Genomic DNA, 21,646 nt, shown 5'->3' on the forward strand with positions numbered 1-21,646 from the left:
GGAGGGATAAGAGGAGAGAAGGGGGGGATGAGAGGAGAGAAGGAGGGATGAGAGGAGAGAAGGAGGGATGAGAGGAGAGAAGCGAGGCGGAGGGATGAGAGAAGGAGGGATGAGAGGAGAGAAGGAGGGATGAGAGGAGAGAAGGAGGGATGATAGGAGAGAAGGAGGGATGAGAGGAGAGAAGGGAGGGATGAGAAGGAGGGATGAGAGGAGAGCAGGAGGGATGAGAGGAGAGAGAAGGAGGGATGAGAGGAGAGAAGGAGGGAGGGATGAGAGAAGGAGGGATGAGAGGAGAGAAGGAGGGATGAGAGGAGAGAAGGAGGGATGAGAGGAGAGAAGGAGGGATGAGAGGAGAGAAGGGGGGATGAGAGGAGAGAAGGAGGGATGAGAGGAGAGAAGGGGGGATGAGAGGAGAGAAGGAGGGATGAGAGGAGAGAAGGAGGGATGAGAGGAGAGAGAGGAGGGATGAGAGGAGAGAAGGAGGGATGAGAGGAGAGAAGGGGGGATGAGAGGAGAGAAGGAGGGATGAGAGGAGAGAAGGAGGGATGAGAGGAGAGAAGGGGGGGATGAGAGGAGAGGAGGGATGAGAGGAGAGAAGGGGGGATGAGAGGAGAGAAGGAGGGATGAGAGGAGAGAAGGAGGGATGAGAGGAGGGATGAGAGGAGAGAAGGGGGATGAGAGGAGGGATGAGAGGAGAGAAGGAGGGGATGAGAGGAGAGAAGGAGGGATGAGAGGAGAGAAGGAGGGATGAGAGGAGGGATGAGAGGAGAGAAGGGGGGATGAGAGGAGGGATGAGAGGGGCAGTACCTCTGCACGCGGCAGGATGTCCGGGTCGGCCTGTATCCTCGCTATGACCTCACACAGGATGATTCCGTACGCAAACACATCCACCTGAGGAGAGAGACAGTGCAGTCAAGAGAGGCAGCGAGAACCGGTTGATTATAGTGATCAATAGTGATCCGTGTCCGTGCAATACAATAACAAGCGCACCCAGGTTAGCATGATATGGTTGACATTTGGCAGGCGGGCAGATAATGCTTACTGACACACTCAACAGGACTAAAAAAAGAGTACACACATGTGAAATATATGCATATATACAGACACGCACACACATATATATATATGTATGTATATACTGTATATACACATACACGTATAAACACACACACACACACACATATAGCAGATATGTAACAAATATCCAACAACCACCATATTATTACATCCATATTATATATAGGCTATATTTAAAAGCACATCTGGTCATATACATGCACATCTGGTTAGATCACGATGGAACATTGTTTTGTATTTCAATATCTACATCCTTCAGCCTCTGCTCGAGTCTCTTCCACCATATGACCCAGCAGCGCTGCACCAGACATGTGCTTTGAACTCTTGGGGAGAAGCAGGTCGGGTAATGAAAGCCATCCATCAGTACCTTCTCATTATAGAGCTCTCCTCGCAGCACCTCCGGGGCCATCCAGTAGGGGGAGCCAACCACAGCCAGAGGCTCCTGTTCTGCTCCCTCACTGTGTGTGGGAGGGGGGGGGAGAGGAGGATTAGACCAACTAAAAACCCTGCCGCATTCGCAGCTACACTATGCCACCACCTCTCAATTAAACATCTGTGTGACGTGTACAGTAGCACAGTATCTGAGATGTACAGTATCACAGTATCTGATGTACAGTATCAAGTTTGTTTATTATTTGTCACAATAAAATACTTTACGGTGAAATGCTTGGTTCTGTATGAGCCCCTGTGAGTGTGCTTCATACAGTAAAATAAGTAAGAAAGTAAGTCAAAAACTAAGTAAAAGAGGAATATACAATACAATCTAAAGTACAGCCTAAGTAAGTACAATCTAAGTACAGTGAGTAATGAGTAAACAGTGAGGTACAAATGCAGACAATGAGGAACCTTAGGGTACGGTGCAAATGTGGGTAAGGTGCATATCAGTATCTGAGATGTACAGTATCACAGTATCCGACATGTACAGTATCATAGTATCTCTGCGACATGTACAGTTTCACACTGAGATGTACGGTATCAGTATTAGACCACATGAACAAGCCAGGCGTGTGGAAGTGGCTTAGTGGTCTGAACGGTCAGATGTACAGGTCATACAAAGGACAGAGGGTTAAAACAGGCAAGACAGACCACTCTGTTTCATTAAAGCGTTTTCGAATAGGAGGGTGTGCGTTTCCTGATAAAAGCAGCTTCTAACACCTCCAGTATCTTGGGAGGCTGCAGTGTGTTTGTCAGTTTAGAATGTAGTGATATATTGTTGCGCAACTTTAACTGTATAGAAAGGAAGGAACACTCGAATGTGCAAGGACTCACACACGCACACACGCGCACACACACACGCACGCTGCTGGCAGCCACTTCCTCACTGTGCTATTTCCATCTGCTACTGTGGGCTATGATATTGCAGAAAAAGAGGGAGGCAAGTGATGTCAGAAAGAGAATGAGGGAGAGGTGGAAGGGGGAAGAGAGAAGAGGGAGAGCGGAGAGAGAGAAGAGAGAAGGGGGGGAAGAGAGAAAAGATAGCAAGAGAGAGAAGAGAGGGGGAAGAGAGAGAAGGGGAAGAGAAAGAGAAATAGAAGGGGGAAGAGAGAGAAGAGAGGGAGAGAGAGAAGGGGCAAGAGACGGCTTCCAATATAAACACCATTTGGAGAAGTACAGTGAGTCAGCAAGGGGGAGGGAGAGAGAACAGAGGAGACAGAGAGATAGAGAGAGAAACAGACAGGGAGACGGGTTAGAACAGAGCACAACACAATAAGGTTCAAAGAAAACAGAATGAGAGACGGAGGAGAGACGAGAGTAGAGGACAGGAATTAACTTCTAAGAGAGAGAGAGACACAGTAAGAGAGTGAGCTGGAATAGTTTGACCTTATTTGGCGCTCTCTTAAAACTCCCTTCATCTCCTAGACCTCCCTCTGTCTCCCGCAAACCCAGGGGTAGCATCCCCCCCACCACCACAGTTAATATTATATAGCAGGGGTGACCCCATGTTGACATTACCCTAACATTTAGATTTCATGAATATCTCATCTTTCTAGGAGTGCTAAAACGAATAACTTTCACAGTGACCTCTGCAGTATTAGTAGTAGAGTCTGCAGACCTCTGTAGTTATTATCTTTTTTGTGAAAATAGTGACCAAATATGATCAGTTATAAGTTTCCCAAGGGACCCTATTTCTATACCAGGAGATCCAGAGGTTGGGGAAAGCCTGCTTTCTCTGCTACTCTGCTCATGTCAGCAGTGAATAGCTACTGCAGTACATGCCATGCGTTAGAAAAAGACAAAGGTGCCCCTGAAAATCTGGTGGACTGGAAACTCCATTCAATAGCTGCCATTGAGTGCCTGGACTTAGAAAAACACCAACATGAAAACAGGCTCCATGTCACACATGCTACAGACATGTACACACACACATAAGTAAACATGAGGGTGGCCACAAACAGAGCCAACGAGACACACACACAGTGAGGTCACAGCACCAGCTGTCTCCCCTCCTGAACAGTAGTGTGTTTACTAAGTGGACACAGAGACAGACACATTTGACCACAGTAATGAGACTGGAGGGATGGCTGACAGGGAGACCTGTGTCACAGTGTGTGTGTGTGTGTGTGTGTGGGGGGGGGGGGTGCTAATGACTAGGCTTGGCACAACATCTAGGCTAGGGGGACCCCCTACTGCCCCCCCCCCCCCCCCCCACACACACAAATCTGGTTTAACATTTCTTTCCCAATGGTAAATGCTGCATTTATATAACCGCTTTTATCCAAAGCGCTTTACAATTTGTTCCTCACATTTGACCCATTCACTCACACATTCACACCCCGACGGTGGAGGCAACCATGCAAGGTGCCGACCTGCTCGCGTCTATGCTTTTACCAACCAGTTCGTGTTTCCGGGTTCCCGTTTTGCGCTCTGATTGGCCACTGACCTACGCTAGTACGCCCCCCTCGCTATGAGCGTAGAGAGAAATAATGCGTGGACACTTTGAAATGGGTACGCCCTACTGCCTCCAGGAACAGCTGTTTCCGCGTGACTTTATGTGCGCTAAAGTTAAAGTTTAAAGTGCTTAGAAATGCCGGTTCATTCATGCTTTCAGGCACGCTTCCTGACAGGATTTTATAATATTGTATTTTATAATATTGTAGCTTGACAATTTTAAGAAACTACGCGCTCAGCTGAGAGTCAAGAAACGACGCTCTTAGCAGTCACTACGCTCTCAGTGGAGAGTCAAGAAACGACGCTCCCAGCAGTCATCTTATGCAGCATCACTTTTCACATCAAAACAAAAGTAGAACTGTAATGTGGAGTGGACTTAAACATATTTACAATTAGCATTTTATAAAGTAGAACTGTAATGTTTACTTTCTCAGTCAGTGCCAAGTGCAGCATCCCTTTTCACATCAAAACAAAAGTAGAACTGGAATGTGGACTCTCATATTATGTCACAGTGTGTGTAAATGTGCCCTGTGGAGTGTGGATTATACGTGCCCCATGTAAAATATTTTGGCGTGTCATGTTGAGGACCAACACAGGATGATTCAAATGAATTCATTAAATGTGCTGCCCATGAAATTGGCATTCATAGTCCCATGAATACAGAGGTGCTTCACACTACTGACCGACGCAGCTGAGCTGAGAGTGTTGTTTCTTAAAATTGTATATTATAAAATCCTGTCAATACAATATTATAAAATCCTGTCAGGAAGCGTGCCTCAAAGCATGAATGAACCGGCATTTACCGGCATTTCTAAGCACTTTAAACTTACCAGAACTTTAGCGCACATAAAGTCACGCGGAAACAGCTGTTCCTGGAGGCAGTACTGTGATACGCATTTCAGTGTCCTGCTACGCTCATAGCGAGGGGGGCGTACTAGCGTAGGTCAGTGGCCAATCAGAGCGCAAAACGGGAACACGAACCGGTTGGTAAAAGCATAGACGCGACCTGCTCATCGGGAGCAATTAGGGGTTAAGTGTCTTGCTCAAGGACACTTCGACGCACTGCCCGGGAGGAGTGGGAATCGAACCGGGAACCTCCGGATTGCCAGACGACTGCGCTACCTCCTGAGCCACTGTCGCCCCCATGCATTTAATACGTGATACTATGAGTTGAAGTCCTTTTGAAGTCAAGTTGCTTCAACACAAACATCGTTGGCTAATATTCATTATTTAATATGAGAAAGACATCGTCAGAAATGTAAACTGCAAAATGTTTTTTTGTTAGTTTTCTTAGCAGAAGTCTGAAGTCAGAGACATTCCTCTACGCTCCATTGTGAGTTCTACTTCTGTGGTAGCAGCGACTCTGTCGTAAGGACTGCTCGATTGTGGCAAAAATCGAAATAATTTTTATTGATATTGAAATCACGATTACTCATCGATTTGAGAACATCGATCATATGACGACGACTGAATTGGTTGTACCCTTCTTCTCGACCAACAGCAAATTTCGGTCTTCTTCCACAAGTTACCAAAGATGTTTCAGACGTTTGGGCTCTTTGGGAGGGGGGGGGCGCACTGCTATGAAAGAAGGGTGCGCTGCGTTTACAACACAATCATGGTTTTATCTCGATGATCTTGTTTTCAAAATGCGGGAAGCCAAAAACCGTAATCGAAACTCGAAGAAAATCGCCCGGACAGACTCCGTCGTCATTTCATCAAAAGAATGAAACTCATAATTTTTTTTATCATTTATACGTAATAAACAAAACAAAAACTCTTCAAATATCCATGAAGATTAAAACTCTCATTTGAGAATATTAATAAATTAATACATTTCTCATTAAAGACATGGACTCGCAGCACACGGGAGTGAGAGGAGGACAGGTGAGACATTTGGGAGAAACGGGGGGGGGGGGGGGGGTCTGGACATAGTAACGCATGCACTACATGTGGCATGTGATGTCATCGGAGCGCCGGCTGGAGGAGGAGCAGAGGGAGACGTAACCCAGACAGTAATTTATAGCCGGGGCCTCCCAGGGGGGGGGGGGGGGGGGGGGGGTTGATGCAGATGAATAAAATGTGGCATGTAAATGTCACAGTATAACAAACATACAGCTGCGAGGAGCCTTAGTTTGTGTGTGTGTCCCGAGTGTGTCATGTCAGGCCGGATTAAATATTGACACTGTCCCAGCTGGACAAGTTGGGCCTACTCCGTCCACTCCATACACCCCCCCCCCCCGAAACAAGGATTATTAATAATAGTTGCATGGGGGTTTTTAGAGGAGGCAGTGCTACACTTTGGTGAGAGTAATGCTGGTCCCTTGTTCTTGGCGATTAGGTCTCGACCAAGTGTGTCCATGAGAAGAGGGAGAGACAGAGAGTGAAAGAGAGAGAGAGCAAAAGAGAGACAGAGAGCGAGAGAGAGTGAAAGAGAGGGAGAGACAGAGAGCAAGATAGAGAATGAGAGACAGAGCGAGAGAGAAAGACAGACGGAGAGACAGAGAGCGATAGAGACAGAGCAAGTAATGCAATGTAAACGTATGTTTCCCATGTCAATAAAGCCCCATTGAATTAAATCGAGAGAGAGACGAGAGAGAGTGAGACAGACAGAGAGAGCGACAGAGAGAGAGGCAGACAGACAGACAGAGAGGCAGACAGACAGAGAGAGAGAGACAGATAGAGAGAGCGACAGACAGAAAGAGAGAGTGAGAGACAGAGAGAGCGAGACAGACGGAGGAGAGACAGAGCGAGAGAGAAAGAGCGAGACAGAGAGAGCGAGACAGACAGAGAAATTGACAGACAGAGAGCAAGACAGACGGAGAGAGAGAGAGCCAGAGAGAGAGAGACAGAGCGACGGAGAGAGCGAGACAGACAGCTTGACAGACAGAGACAGACAGAGTGCAGTACAGTGAATGTCTCTTATCTAATCAGTGCACGTTGACATAAGTATGATTAATAGACAGTAAAACTGACCTGTACTCTGGAATTTTCTCCGCCAGTCCAAAGTCTCCCACCACAGCCGAGCAGACACCACTCTCCCAGCGCACCAGGCAGTTCTGCACCAAGGGTCAGAGGTCGCACACATTACTTTACTGCTGCAGATAAACCATGTGTGTGTGTGTGTATTAGTGCAGATAAAGTGTGTATGTATGAGATATACATTTTGCGTGTATGCATGAGGTCTTCTGTTCAACAGTACTACTGCTTTGTCAATCAACTGTGTGTGTGTGTGCTATGTACAAGTTAGTGTGTATGTCAAATGTGCTCTTCTCTGTGAGAGCATTAGTGCTTCGTCAATAAACCATGTGTGTGTGTGCGCGCAAGTTTGTGCGTGCGGTCGTCTCCGTGAGAGTATTACTGCTTTGTCGATAAACTATGTGCTAGGGCTGCTCGCCTATGGTAAAAATCATAATCACGATTATTAAAAACACGATTACTGATCGATTTGAGAACATAAATGACGACAATTTTATCTTTCTTCTCGACCAAAGGTAAAATTCAGTCTCCTTCTACAAGTTACCAAAACGTTTCAAAATAACTGGAGAAATGTGCCGCTGGGGGGGGGGGGGGGGGGGCGCACCGCTGTGAAGGAAGGGTGCGCTGCATTTACAACACAAGAAGAAACTAGAGCAACACGGCATGAAGCTAGATAATGATCACGGGAAGCCAAAATATGTATGCATGTATGTATGCGAGTGCATGCATGAAAGTTCATGTTTGCATGTATTCTCGTAAACCATAGACGAGTCTTTGTCAATAAATTATGCATGAGTTATGCACAGGTTTGTTTGTATGTACATTTGTATGTACGCATGCATGTGTGCGATATGTGTGCATTCATCTGTGTGCACGTGTGTATTACGATCCCTCAGGTGAGGCGAGCGTGTGCGTGTATCGCTACTTCGGAGGTAAGGTCCCCTGGGGAGGGTGCATCTGTGTACGCGTGTGTGAGTTCATGCATGGGTCAGTGCGAATCCATTCGTGTGTAGGTACATTGGGGGGGCATTCAATTAGATGAATCCAAAGTCAAAATGTAAACAGAATGGGAAGTTTTGTTGCTCATGACAAAATAATAAATTCTTAAAGGAACACGCCGACATTTGGGGAAAGTAGCTTACAGTCTTCTCCAGAGAGAGACAAGAAGATATATTTGAATACCGTTTATGTCACAAATGTATCAGTACTAAATACCTATATGTCCCTATGCCATAAATGTCATGTATGTTGTGTATGTCATAAATATCTATATGAATTGAAAATGGGGGACCCTGATGGAAACAAGACAAACGTCTTTCTCAGGTCTGCATCCCCTTAACAATTGTGTGTATTGAGCCGTACTGTATTGTACCCATTCTGCAATCTGTTAAATAAAGTTTTCATTCATTCATTCATTCATTCATTCATCTGGCTGCATGTTAGCCTAGCTTAGCACAATGAACAGTGCCAGTTAGGCTTCGGGAGAGGCGTTATGCCTAGGCTAACCGGCACTGTCTGCTTTCATTCATTGTGCTAAGCTAGGGGGAGCTGGGTATCCATTAGCTCTGGTGGCTAGTTATTTATGCTCTCGTATTGTCCTGCGTGGCCAGGTCCACGGACGACAGTTACGGTCTGGACAGCTCTCAGTTTATGAGCCTAGAAAGGGTTCCTATTCACAGAATGGCTTTCTGTCTACAGCCTGCCGGCTGTGGAACTCTCTGCCCAGGGCCATCCAAAACTCCCCCACTATTGCTGTCTTCAAGAGGGGTGTGAAGCGACATCTGCAACAATAGGTTGCAGAGGGTGCTTGGCCACCACTCTTGAAGAACAGGAACATGACATGCTGTAATGAGGCTCTTTCAGAAAATTGTGTTGTCTATTATCTACTTGTTGTATCTATCTTATCTTCTTAACTCTTTCTTTGTGATTTATTGTATTCTTCTTGGGACCATGTTGGAAACAAGTCGACAGACTTTCACATGTTATCCTTGTACCCCTTGTTTTTATACTTTTGTATAAATTGTATGTACTAAATAAAAATCAAATCAAATTAACTGAGGAGGAGCTGGGTATCCACTATCCAGTATGAAGGACAGCATGGACTGAGCAGAGGAAGTACTTCTTCGACAATATCATTAGCAAGTAGGAAAATAGGGATCCAAAATTCTGAACTTGCCCTTTAAATATTTGCTAAATAATACTAAAACATTTTGTATATTTAATATTACTTAATCTCCTCACAGCCAGGCTGCCCCCCCCCAATGTATTACATGTGCAAATGAACTATAAGACTTTTTAAATACCTTTTAAGGCCTTCAATTGAGAATTATGAATTTAAAGGTCCCATGCATTATAAATGTCATTTTTCAGTCTCTAGCATTGTATTATAGTAATAGGAGTTCGTATCAATGTGTTTTAGGGTCTAAATACCATATTGGCGGATTGCTCCGATTCAGCCCAGCCCCTCTCGTGCTCTAGTAAATCGGGTCATTTTGATTTGAAGTCCTGAGTCACGTCATTAGGCGCACAGTGATGCGATTGGCTCTGTGGTTGGAGCTAATGCCCGCCCCCATTCTACCTAGACTAGACAGCGAGTGGGGCTGCGGGGCCGAGAGGAAGAGAGAGCCGAGAGGGAGCCGAGAGAAAGGAAGAGAGAGGGAGGGAGGGAGAGAGAGGGGGCACTTGGGGGGGGGGGGTACCTGCCGGCCGCGCGCCACGCGGGAGATTGAAAGAAAGAAAAGAAAAAAGTTGCCCCGTCTCATCAGCGAGAGCCGAGTGGGAGAGAAAGGAGAGAAATGAAGAGAGAAGGAGGGAGGGAGAGAGAGGGGGCACTTGGGGGGGGGGGGACCTGCCGGCCGCGCGCCACACGGGAGATTGAAAGAAAGAAAAGAGCGAGAGCCGAGTGGGAGAGAAAGGAAGAGAGAAGGAGGGAGGGAGAGAAGGGGGCACTTCGGGGGGGGGGACCTGCCGCACGGAGGTCCGCGCGACACACACCTCCGAACGGGAGAGTGATAGAAAGGAAAAAAAAAGGTCTCTCTCTCTCTCTCTCTCTCCCTCTCCCTCTCTCTCTCCCTCTCTCTCCCTCTCTCTCTCCCTCTCTCTCTCTCTCTCTCCCTCTCTCCCTCTCTCTCTCTCTGACCATTAAGAAAATACATGTTAGTTTAGGAATAAGGGGCAGGTAACTATATAACTATAAGATTTATTCTTCTTCCTGCTCCTTTTGTCCATGGAATGACTATTTATGATTTTTTAATGAAGAAACTGATTGTATTATTCCATGTGGCAAATAAAAACGTAGGGCTGGGCGATATGACAATATTATATAAATATCGGGTACAGTTCATTAACGATACACTTTTTCAACGTATCGTGGATATCGTGATGTTTTGCCCAAGAGGATTGTGTCTCGTCAATCTGGTCCACACGTTGAAACTTTTGAACAGCGCCACCGCACACACACACTACTGCATCAAAGTTACTACTTATGATAACAAAGGCATTCGTTTTGTGGCATTAACGTTATATAGTTACACGTTCAATAACATCAGCGTATTTACATAGCAACGTCCGAGGTCGACCTAGATATAGCAAGCATTAGTCGTTCATATCTCAGCCCGTGCTGACTCAGTTGTGCCCATTCTGCGGTCTGTTAATAAAGTTTTCAATCAGACGGATGTATGGAAAGGCTTTTATTATAACATCCGTTGCAGTAAAATCATTATGCCTCCAGTCGTTTAGTCATCCTGCGGAGCTAAAAGCTAAACGTCGGCCGCGGGGAGCTACCATTGTTGTTGTCATTGAGTGATTGAGCTCTCCAATGGCGGAAGTAAAAAATTAATACGCGCTTGCCGATTGGTGCTAAGAACAGCAGGGCGGGTGCAAGCGCTGTGACGTAATTGGCAGACTCGACTGTCAATCAAAATGATTCTGTTTGCCGTCTGAATGAATGAAAACGTTATTATTAACAGATTGCAGCATGGGTACAATACAGTACAGCTCAATACAACAGTGGACTGGAGGATGCAGACCAGAGAAAGACTTTCGTCTTGTTTACATCAGGGTCCCCCATTTTCAATTCATCATATTTCATATCTAAATCATATAATATCTCATTGCTAAATATATGCAATATATAATCCAATAATCTAAATCTAATATATAATATAAAAATGCTAAATGCATGGGTATTTTATTTTGTCTTTAATGTTAGCTTGCAAACTCAAATACTGTCTTGGTAAGCCTCATAATGAATTGTTTGGGGAAAAAAAGAAAAACATCGTGATGCGTATCGTGTATCGCCGAAAGGTCAGAAAATATAGTGATATCATATTTAGGCCATATCGCCCAGCCCTAACTGAACTCTCTCTCTCGCTCTCTTCCCCCCCCTCCCTCCCTCCCTCCCTCTACCAGTGCAGACTGTGGTCTGACTGTCACTCAAAGTGCTTATGGGCGGAGCCAGGCCATAACAGCCTGATTTCTTGAGGCTGAAAAATGATGGTTTCGAGTACTTGATTAGAAATATAAAACAATGCATTTTTTTGAAAAAAAACTTACAAATGTCTTCAATAGACTAACAGGAATTGTGTAAAGTTGCCCAAATAGTGCTAGGAATAGCAGTGCATAGCCCCTTTAATACTTTTTACTACCCTGCAGATACCCTGTTAATGCCAAAACCTAAGGCTGGAGAATATGAGGGAAAATATATCTAGATGAAAACATCACGATATCCGCTTTAGGTATGAAAAATCACATCACATAATTCCAATTTGATAAATCACAATGCTGCATTAGCCTCGTTCACACGAGCACCGTACCGGTCGATGGGGCGGGAAGAAGACATTTAAAAGAAAAACATACTGTGGCAACCGGATGGCCCAATGGCTAGGCTCTGCCCATATTTGGGCTTCGACTTCCAGGCGCACCTGCAGCTAGAAGGCCATCAAGACCAGCTGGCCAATCACGGCTGGATGCGCGTGTTGAGGAAAGTTAGCAAATAGGGGCCATGGGCAAACGCTCACTCTCTGACATCAGGGGTGAGGAGACAGAGGATCACTCTCTCACATCAGAGGGAGGAGACAGATGCTCACTCTCTCACATCAGAGGGAGGAGACAGACGCTCACTCTCTCACATCAGAGGGAGGAGACAGACGCTCACTCTCTCACATCAGGGGGAGGAGACAGACGCTCACTCTCTCACATCAGAGGGAGGAGACAGACGCTCACTCTCTCAGTCACATCAGGGGCGAGGAGACAGACGCTCACTCTCTCACATCAGGGGCGAGGAGACAGACGCTCACTCTCTCACATCAGGGGTGAGGAGACAGACGCTCACTCTCTGACATCAGGGGCGAGGAGACAGACGCTCACTCTCTCACATCAGGGGGAGGAGACAGACGCTCACTCTCTCACATCAGAGGGAGGAGACAGATGCTCACTCTCTCACATCAGAGGGAGGAGACAGACGCTCACTCTCTCACATCAGAGGGAGGAGACAGACGCTCACTCTCTCACATCAGAGGCGAGGAGACAGACGCTCACTCTCTCACATCAGAGGGAGGAGACAGACACTCACTCTCTCACATCAGAGGGAGGAGACAGACGCTCACTCTCTGACATCAGGGGCGAGGAGACAGACGCTCACTCTCTCACATCAGGGGCGAGGAGACAGACGCTCACTCTCTGACATCAGAGGGAGGAGACAGACGCTCACTCTCTCACATCAGAGGGAGGAGACAGACGCTCACTCTCTGACATCAGGGGCGAGGAGACAGACGCTCACTCTCTCACATCAGAGGGAGGAGACAGACTTTCACTCTCACATCAGAGGGAGGAGACAGACGCTCACTCTCTGACATCAGAGGGAGGAGACAGACGCTCACTCTCTCACATCAGGGGTGAGGAGACAGACGCTCACTCTCTCACATCAGAGGTGAGGAGACAGACACTCACTCACATCAGGGGCGAGGAGACAGACGCTCACTCTCTGACATCAGGGGCGAGGAGACAGACGCTCACTCTCTCTCACATCAGGGGCGAGGAGACAGACACTCACTCTCTCAGTCACATCAGGGGTGAGGAGACAGACGCTCACTCTCTGACATCAGGGGCGAGGAGACAGACGCTCACTCTCTCACATCAGGGGCGAGGAGACAGACGCTCACTCTCTCACATCAGGGGCGAGGAGACAGACGCTCACTCTCTGACATCAGGGGCGAGGAGACAGACGCTCACTCTCTCACATCAGGGGGAGGAGACAGACGCTCACTCTCTCACATCAGGGGGAGGAGACAAGACGCTCACTCTCTGACATCAGGGGCGAGGAGACAGACTTTCACTCTCTGACATCAGAGGGAGGAGACAGACGCTCACTCTCTCACATCAGAGGGAGGAGACAGACGCTCACTCTCTGACATCAGGGGCGAGGAGACAGACTTTCACTCTCTGACATCAGAGGGAGGAGACAGACGCTCACTCTCTCACATCAAGGGCGAGGAGACAGACGCTCACTCTCTCACATCAGGGGCGAGGAGACAGACGCTCACTCTCTGACATCAGAGGGAGGAGACAGACGCTCACTCTCTCACATCAGGGGCGAGGAGACAGACGCTCACTCTCTCACATCAGGGGCGAGGAGACAGACGCTCACTCTGACATCAGGGGTGAGGAGACAGACGCTCACTCTCTCACATCAGGGGGAGGAGACAGACGCTCACTCTCTCACATCAGGGGGGAGGAGACAGACGCTCACTCTCTCACATCAGGGGGAGGAGACAGACGCTCACTCTCTCACATCAGGGGGAGGAGACAGACGCTCACTCTCTGACATCAGGGGGGAGGAGACAAGACGCTCACTCTCTCACATCAAGGGCGAGGAGACAGACGCTCACTCTCTCACATCAGGGGGAGGAGACAGACGCTCACTCTCTCACATCAGGGGCGAGGAGACAGACGCTCACTCTCTGACATCAGGGGCGAGGAGACAGACGCTCACTCTCTCACATCAGGGGGGAGGAGACAGACGCTCACTCTCTCACATCAGGGGCGAGGAGACAGACGCTCACTCTCTGACATCAGGGGCGAGGAGACAGTCGCTCACTCTCTCACATCAGGGGGAGGAGACAGACGCTCACTCTCTCAGTCACATCAGGGGCGAGGAGACAGACGCTCACTCTCTCACATCAGAGGGAGGAGACAGACGCTCACTCTCTCACATCAGGGGCGAGGAGACAGACGCTCACTCTCTCACATCAGGGGTGAGCAGACAGACGCTCACTCTCTCACATCAGGGGTGAGGAGACAGACGCTCACTCTCTCACATCAGGGGGGAGGAGACAGACGCTCACTCTCTCACATCAGGGGCGAGGAGACAGACGCTCACTCTCACACATCAGGGACGAGGAGACAGACGCTCACTCTCTCACATCAGGGCGAGGAGACAAACGCTCACTCTCTCACATCAGGGGCGAGGAGACAGACGCTCACTCTCTCACATCAGGGGCGAGGAGACAGACGCTCACTCTCTCACATCAGGGGCGAGGAGACAGACGCTCACTCTCTCACATCAGGGGCGAGGAGACAGACGCTCACTCTCTCACATCAGGGGCGAGGAGACAGACGCTCACTCTCTCACATCAGGGGGAGGAGACAGACGCTCACTCTCTCACATCAGGGGCGAGGAGACAGACGCTCACTCTCTCACATCAGGGGCGAGGAGACAGACTTTCACTCTCTCACATCAGGGGGAGGAGACAGACGCTCACTCTCTCACATCAGGGGGAGGAGACAGACGCTCACTCTCTCACATCAGGGGGAGGAGACAGACACTCACTCTCTCACATCAGGGGCGAGGAGACAGACGCTCACTCTCTCACATCAGGGGGAGGAGACAGACGCTCACTCTCTGACATCAGGGGGAGGAGACAGACGCTCACATCAGGGGCGAGGAGACAGACCGGTAAGCGGAGAAGCCACCCGGCAGACAGTCGGGAGTAGAAGTTAAAGTCAGTGCGAGGAAGGAGAACAGAGGAATGTTTTGTTCGATTTGAAAATAAAAAAGGAAACTATTATTTTGGGAAACACAACTCTGCTGTCTTGTCGTTTCATTCTGCAACCCCTACACCTGGAACTGCCACAATACACAATAGAAACACCACTTCCATAACCAGAAGAGTCAAAACAGGCAGAACACAGGAATGTAATTATTACACATTCATGTTTACCTGACTCAGAAGGTTGTATGTTTGGCAAAATGTGGGTCAGAATGAGTCAACGGCTGATTGAAATTCACAACGATCCATGTAAACAAAGCGGCCTAAAATAAAAGAAATAAAAATACATCCAGCTGCTTTGAGTCATGTAGGAACGGATAAGATGAGATAAGATATTCATTTATTAATCCCCTTAGGTTATGAAATGCTTTCCTTTTTACATGGGTGGAGGCTACAGTATGAAACTGAAACAAAAGAATTATATTCTCAAATATTTTCTAAATAATTTGCTCATGTGTTTTGTTGCAAAATTGTACATCATGATGTAAAATAAATGCCTAGCTCTAGCATATAATGATGGCAGAAGAACAAAACCTCCTATCTGGAAAAATTCGAATTTTTGAGAAAGTGTTGTTTTCTTTCAGAATGCAATTATTTTAACACATTGATTGCCACACAGTATGCCCATCATTATACCCAGTCTGCCACCGCTGTAAGCCTATGTTTATAATTCCTTGATCGTCAGTAACGGCTTTATTTAGTATGGGTTGATAGACTGATCGCAAACAAAGAAATGGACAATTGGGCTGAAAATAACGTTAGTGTCCTCTTACCGTTCGCCGATGAGACTGGAGGAAAAATATCCCAATTATTTGATGTCGATCTCCTAGATCCATTTCCGGTTTGTATGACGCAATAAACGGCGAAATCATATCGATTATTGCATTTCGAAAGCGATCCAAATGCACTCGAGTGTGTATATTGATCCACGCCACAATATATCTCTGGCGGAGGAATTTCCTCGATGCACTGATCGCCACTTCCGGTTTGGCGTGAGTGTAACTCGCCCGACCATCCACCAGGCGGCGGTATTGCGGCGTTGCAATATCAGACAGGGTGCCGCTGCAGTCCGGAGGGAGGCTGGATGAATTATGAATGCCATGGCGAAAAAATTAAATATTGATCCCAAAAACTATTTAAGCCGTTGTTGGCGTTCAACGCATGGCAGGCAATAACGATTTACGCCGTTTATGGCACACAATGTGTTAAGGATACCAAATACAATAAACCATTTTTAGACTATATTATGTGTCAACAATACCGACCAGGTATTAGTACCTCGCAAAGTGTAGATATGAGGTTTTCCTCCACTTTCTTTAATGCAGATAGGGGGTTTTGTTCTTCGGCCATCATCAATATGGTCTCTGTGTGTGTGTGTGTGTGTGTGTGTGTGTGTGTGTGTGTGTGTGTGTGTGTGTGTGTGTGTGTGTGTGTGTGTGTGTGTGTGTGTGTGTGTGTGTGTGTGTGTGTGTGTGTGTGTGTGTGTGTGTGTGCGCGCGTGCGTGAGTCAGTCAAACCTTTATTTGTTTTCCAAAGGACAATTAAGGTCACCATCATTTTCAACGTCGTCAAGACTTTACAGCCATTTCAATGCATACATTTTTCAATATAATAATAAATATGAATAACTTATCTATATAGCCCTTTTCACACATGGACTGCGGTCCAGAGTGCCCCACAGCAATTAGTATAAAATTAACATAGGCATAAAATCAGCACACAATTGACAATAAAAAAACAATGCATAAATTGCAGAAATAAAAATAAAAGTGTGCGTGTACTGTATACTATATATATGAACTATGCATCATCTGTGTATCGTCACCTTGGAGGTGAGGTCTCGGTGAAAGATGCCCTTGCTGTGCAGGTACTGCAGGCCCCTGGCGATGTCCAAGGCCAGGCCCATGCGGACGCTCCACGACAGGTACACCTCACTGTCTAGCAGCTGCTCCAGGTTGCCACCGTTGATGTACTGCGTGGGGAAACCATGACAACAGGCATCGATCAGTTACCGTTGCTGTGGCGACGGGTGTTCTACAGACTTTTCACTCTGACAAGGAGGTCAACTACTGAACCCCTTGCACTGAAGAAGACATTTAATTTGTTTACATGTAAACAGCCTATGTGTTGTAGTTGTAAAGTCGATCCATACGACTTGAGTGTGAATGTGAAATATTGCGAGAAATGTGAATGAACGCAACACTAACTTGCTGTCTTTAGATAAGAAAGTTATTGATAATAAACATTGTTCCATGGTTCTTCACCTGAGGTACTCAATCGCTTCTTCATATTATGTTTTAAAGTGACTTTAAAAAGGCAGGAAATGCAGGTTCACAGTCAATCACCACCAGATTGTATTCTAGGCCTTCTGGCTGCCATGGCGATCTGTAACTGATGTCTTCTTTTCTTTTGAAAACATGATCCCCCCCCCCAAAAAAAAGAAAAAGGTCCAAATATGACCCAGAGAAACACTGCTTTGAAAAACCCACAGGAGCGCCATCACGGCACATAGATGAAGCAGAGTCCTACTACCTTTCAGTCCTCGGAAAAACTACGTATCGACCCATTATCCTATCAATACGATGTGATGACGTGTCAAACACTACCACCACAGGTCAACAGGCATCAAATGCTGAAGACCCCCCCCCCCCTCCCCCCCTCACCATCCTTTTCTTTCTTTTTACTATTGAGCTACTTTGTCACCATGGCAACGTCAGGCCAGCCAGTCAAAGACTTAGGAATCAGGTGAAATGTCCTGCGCTGCCCGTGACCTCAATCTGTCCGACAGCTTGTCGAGCCACACAGTCTCCCGTTGCCGTCAGAGCGCACTGGCCCGAGCCGCCGTCTTCCAGTGGGTCCAGGGCTTCAGCTTCACGCTCCAATAACCAGAGGAGAACCCACTGTCTTTTTAAAAATGTATTCCAAACTAAAAAGAAAGCTGTGTTTTTCACGTGGTGCCCAGGAGCGTATATCGGTTCCATCATCGCAAACCACAATGCAACGGTATTGGATCGAATCCCCAAAGAGCCTTCTTCGCATGAGTCACTCTACTGCCTCGATAACAATTAAATACTCAAGGAGTGTTTAAAACTCTCGATCAGCGTGAAAGCATTCGCCTCACCTCTGTCAGAGCGTGGAGCTGACCCTCGTGGACGCACACGCCTATGAACCTGAATAGAGACCAAAAGAAACAGGATAAGGAGGAGATTACAACGGAGAGGTAGAATAAATACAGTGAAGAGGAGTTGAGTAGAGGGTGGATAGTATACTAGGCCTGTATTTACCCAGGGTAGGTACAGTACACCGAGCTGAACACCCTGCTTCACACTCAATACTCTTACACAACGGACTGACCACAGGCAGCCCTGTGGGGGAGCTCCAGGTGCTACAGCGCCCTCTAGGACGTTTTTATTTATTTTTTATACAACTTTCTTTATTAGAAGAATTATGCAGGTACAAAAGTATCAAAGTGCAAATGAGAGAGATCTTCCATTTTTCTATTCATGTATTTTTTATTTTAACCTTTATTTAACCAGGCAGGTCAATTAATTAAGGTCTGGCGAATTAAGGTCTGGCCAGAGAAAAGGGCCTCTCGAAGGGTAACGGGGGACAAGAAATGTGTTCATAAAATAGAAAAGAGACGAGACGATACATAGACATCACAGAGGTCAGGGAAATAATTAAAACACACGTCAAACAAACAACCAAATAAAATGACGATGGGTTGCAGAACAGACGCATCATAGTTAAAAGGCCGGGAGACAGTTGTAGTCGTTGTAGTTTATTACACGTATACCTCGTGTTTATACATGTCCTGCCTCGTGTGTTCCATCTATCCCTATAAATCCCGGAGCAAACCCACAAGCCCACTTCTCTAACCTTTAGGGAGGGGGACATGTCTCACTGAGACCAGGGCTGGCTTTAAGAGTCATCGTCACTATCTTTATGAATGAACAAGTATCTTGTGAGCGGATCTCTCTTCCTGTTCTAGTCACTAGGAAGTTTCCAGTTTCAAGTTGTGTTTTATTGGTCACATATAAAGGTACATTATAGTAAAATGTAGTGAAAAAGACCAGAGATTGTGCTTCATACAGTAAAAAGTAAAAAGGGTAAAGACCAACAAACACTATACAAAATAAAAATGTACAAAATGCAAAAGCAAAAATTTGGTAGTGCAAAATATGGTGTGTAGTATATATAAATAAAACTTAAAGAGAGAAAACATATATACACATATACACAGACGTACCTGAGTATGTTGGGGTGTGAGAGCCTGTTCATCAGCTGGACCTCCCTGAGCATGTTGGCTCTGTTACTGGCCATGGTGTTCATCTTCAGAGCCATGACCTGGCCGGACACACGGTGCTGCACCTACACACACACACACACACACACACACACGGTTAAAAGATATACTGGGATGGCGGCTAGGTGGTGCAGTGGGCAAGGCACTCGCCACCAATGCTGGAGACGCTGGGTTCGAGCCCAGCTCTCCACATTGTTTTCAGTTTGGCTGGTCGTCCGTACTAATACAATTGGCAGTATTAGGGGGAGGGAAAACTGAGGGGTGGGGATCGGATGTTGTGGGCAGCGACTCCTACAGGTCGGTTGGTGCGCCTGCGCAGTAGAATCAAGAAGCGATGGGGGCGGCGCCCCCCTCCAAAGCGCAGACCCCTGACGCTGAAAGATCGCGCCGCGCAGGTGAAAAGATGCGACGGCTGATACCTCGAGTATCGGAGGGGACTCGTGCTATGTATGGCTTCGTCCACATTGCAGCCGGCTTGTGGGAGGCAAGAAACAGCGTTCGAGACGGGGGAGGGTTGAATTGGACGATACGAAATTGGGATGGGAGAAAAATATAAAAATGGGAGAAAGTGAATAAAAAAATATATATATACTGGGATAACAAACAGAACCCCCCCGGAAACCCCCCTGCGGCCTGCCCCCTCCGCCTAGAAGAACTGGACCTGCTGTGCATTTCTCTTGTGGACAGTAAAGAACATCTAATGTAATCTAATCCAACCGTTCATATTGCGCATTACATCAACTCGATGCCCCATAGCATAGGCCACGCATCGGATTATTGTGATATGATCTTAAGTTAAATGTCTTCAAGATCGCCCCACCCATGGAGCTATACAGCTCTTCTTTTTCATCCCTATAGCCCAGAGGCCCCATGACATAACACAATAACACAACATCAGCAGATGAAGTCACATTTATCGTGTTCCATGTCATCAGGTGTAACCCAGGGTCAAGATATTCCAACAGAATCACACGGTTAGGTCATTTGAGTTTGTTCCTTCGTTTGTCTATTGTAGCCGCTTCCGTGTCTTTACCTGGTAACCGTGGTCACGTGAGGGGAAGCCACACTTTTCCCTTTTCTGAGATTCAGAGTGTCTCTCTGCAACGCACACATGCTTGTGACAAATACACTTCAAACATTGAGCAGATAGGCATCATCGGAGTATGTCTGTCTGTCTGTCTGTCTGTCTGTGTGTGTGTGTGTGTGTGTGTGGAAAGCAAAGAGAGAACAGTATGTGCATCAAGCAACGTGAGATGGTGTGAAGTGGGTGTAAACATTTTTGGATTAAAACTGCGGAGGAGTAGAATTGGGGAGAGTAGAGGAGTAGAATTGGGGAGAGTAGAGGAGTAGAATTGGGGAGAGTAGAGGAGTAGAATTGGGGAGAGTAGGAGTAAAATTGGGGAGAGTAGAATTGGGGAGAGTAGAGGAGTAGAATTGGGGAGAGTAGAGGAGTAGAATTGGGGAGAGTAGAGGAGTAAAATTGGGGAGTAGGAGTAAAATTGGGGAGAGTAGAATTGGGGAGAGTAGAGGAGTAGAATTGGGGAGAGTAGAAGAGTAGAATTGGAGAGAGTAGAGGAGTAGAATTGGGGAGAGTATAGTAGAATTGGGGAGAGTAGAGTAGAATTGGTGCGACAGTGGATCAGGAGGTGAGTGGTCATCTGGTAATCGGAAGGCTCCCGGTTTGATTCCCGCTCCTCCCAGGAAGCGTGTCGAAGTGTCCTTGAGCAAGACACTTAACCCTAGGGGTGGGGGAAAAAATCGATACGTAGTAGTATCGCGATACTTTGCGTGGCGATACTGTATCGATACAGGGACGCCAAGTATCGATATTTAATTATTCATAAAATATATATATATTATTTTTTTTTGTATAAGGAAGTTGCATTGTTCATTTCAATACCTGTAATAGTACAGTAGTACACACACATGTGCATTCAGTTAAGTTGGAATATGACTAATACAAACAGTTCAGTTTGTCAGGTACATGCAACACAGATTACATACCATGTTCTGCAATAAAAATGATTGAAGTGAGATGAACAGACTGAACTTTATTTTATTAGATAAAACATGTTGACAGTTTTACTTTGCAGTTGAAAAAAGGTAAATTAAATTTGAAAAATTATATTTTTTCTCTGGCAATACTCAGTGTATCGCGATATATTTAGTATTGCGATACTATCGTATCGTGGCGCAAGTATAGCGATAGTATCGTATCGTGAGGTCTCTGGCGATTCCCACCCCCACTTAACCCCCTAACTGCTCCCGATGAGCAGGTTGGAACCTTGCATGGTCACCTCCACCGTCGGTGTGTGAATGTGAGGAACAAAATTGTGAAGTGCTTTGGATA

General features: G+C 46.6%; 1 protein-coding gene across 2 annotated transcripts in view; it reads right to left on the minus strand.

Annotated features, from left to right (window-relative positions):
* Window positions 1–21,646, minus strand: part of tesk1b (testis associated actin remodelling kinase 1b) — a 68,395-nt gene that overhangs the window by 18,467 nt on the left and 28,282 nt on the right. For both annotated transcript variants that reach the window (XM_084311775.1, XM_084311776.1), the window contains exons 3-8: window positions 19,240–19,361; window positions 18,112–18,160; window positions 16,816–16,962; window positions 6,940–7,022; window positions 1,445–1,535; window positions 808–891 (exon numbers count right to left, since the gene is read on the minus strand). In XM_084311775.1, the coding sequence (XP_084167901.1) occupies window positions 808–891; window positions 1,445–1,535; window positions 6,940–7,022; window positions 16,816–16,962; window positions 18,112–18,160; window positions 19,240–19,361 (576 nt within the window). The remainder of the gene's footprint in view (window positions 1–807; window positions 892–1,444; window positions 1,536–6,939; window positions 7,023–16,815; window positions 16,963–18,111; window positions 18,161–19,239; window positions 19,362–21,646) is intronic.

This window comes from Notolepis coatsorum, assembly GCF_963971535.1.
Source record: "Notolepis coatsorum genome assembly, chromosome: 4".
Taxonomy (NCBI): domain Eukaryota; kingdom Metazoa; phylum Chordata; class Actinopteri; order Aulopiformes; family Paralepididae; genus Notolepis; species Notolepis coatsorum.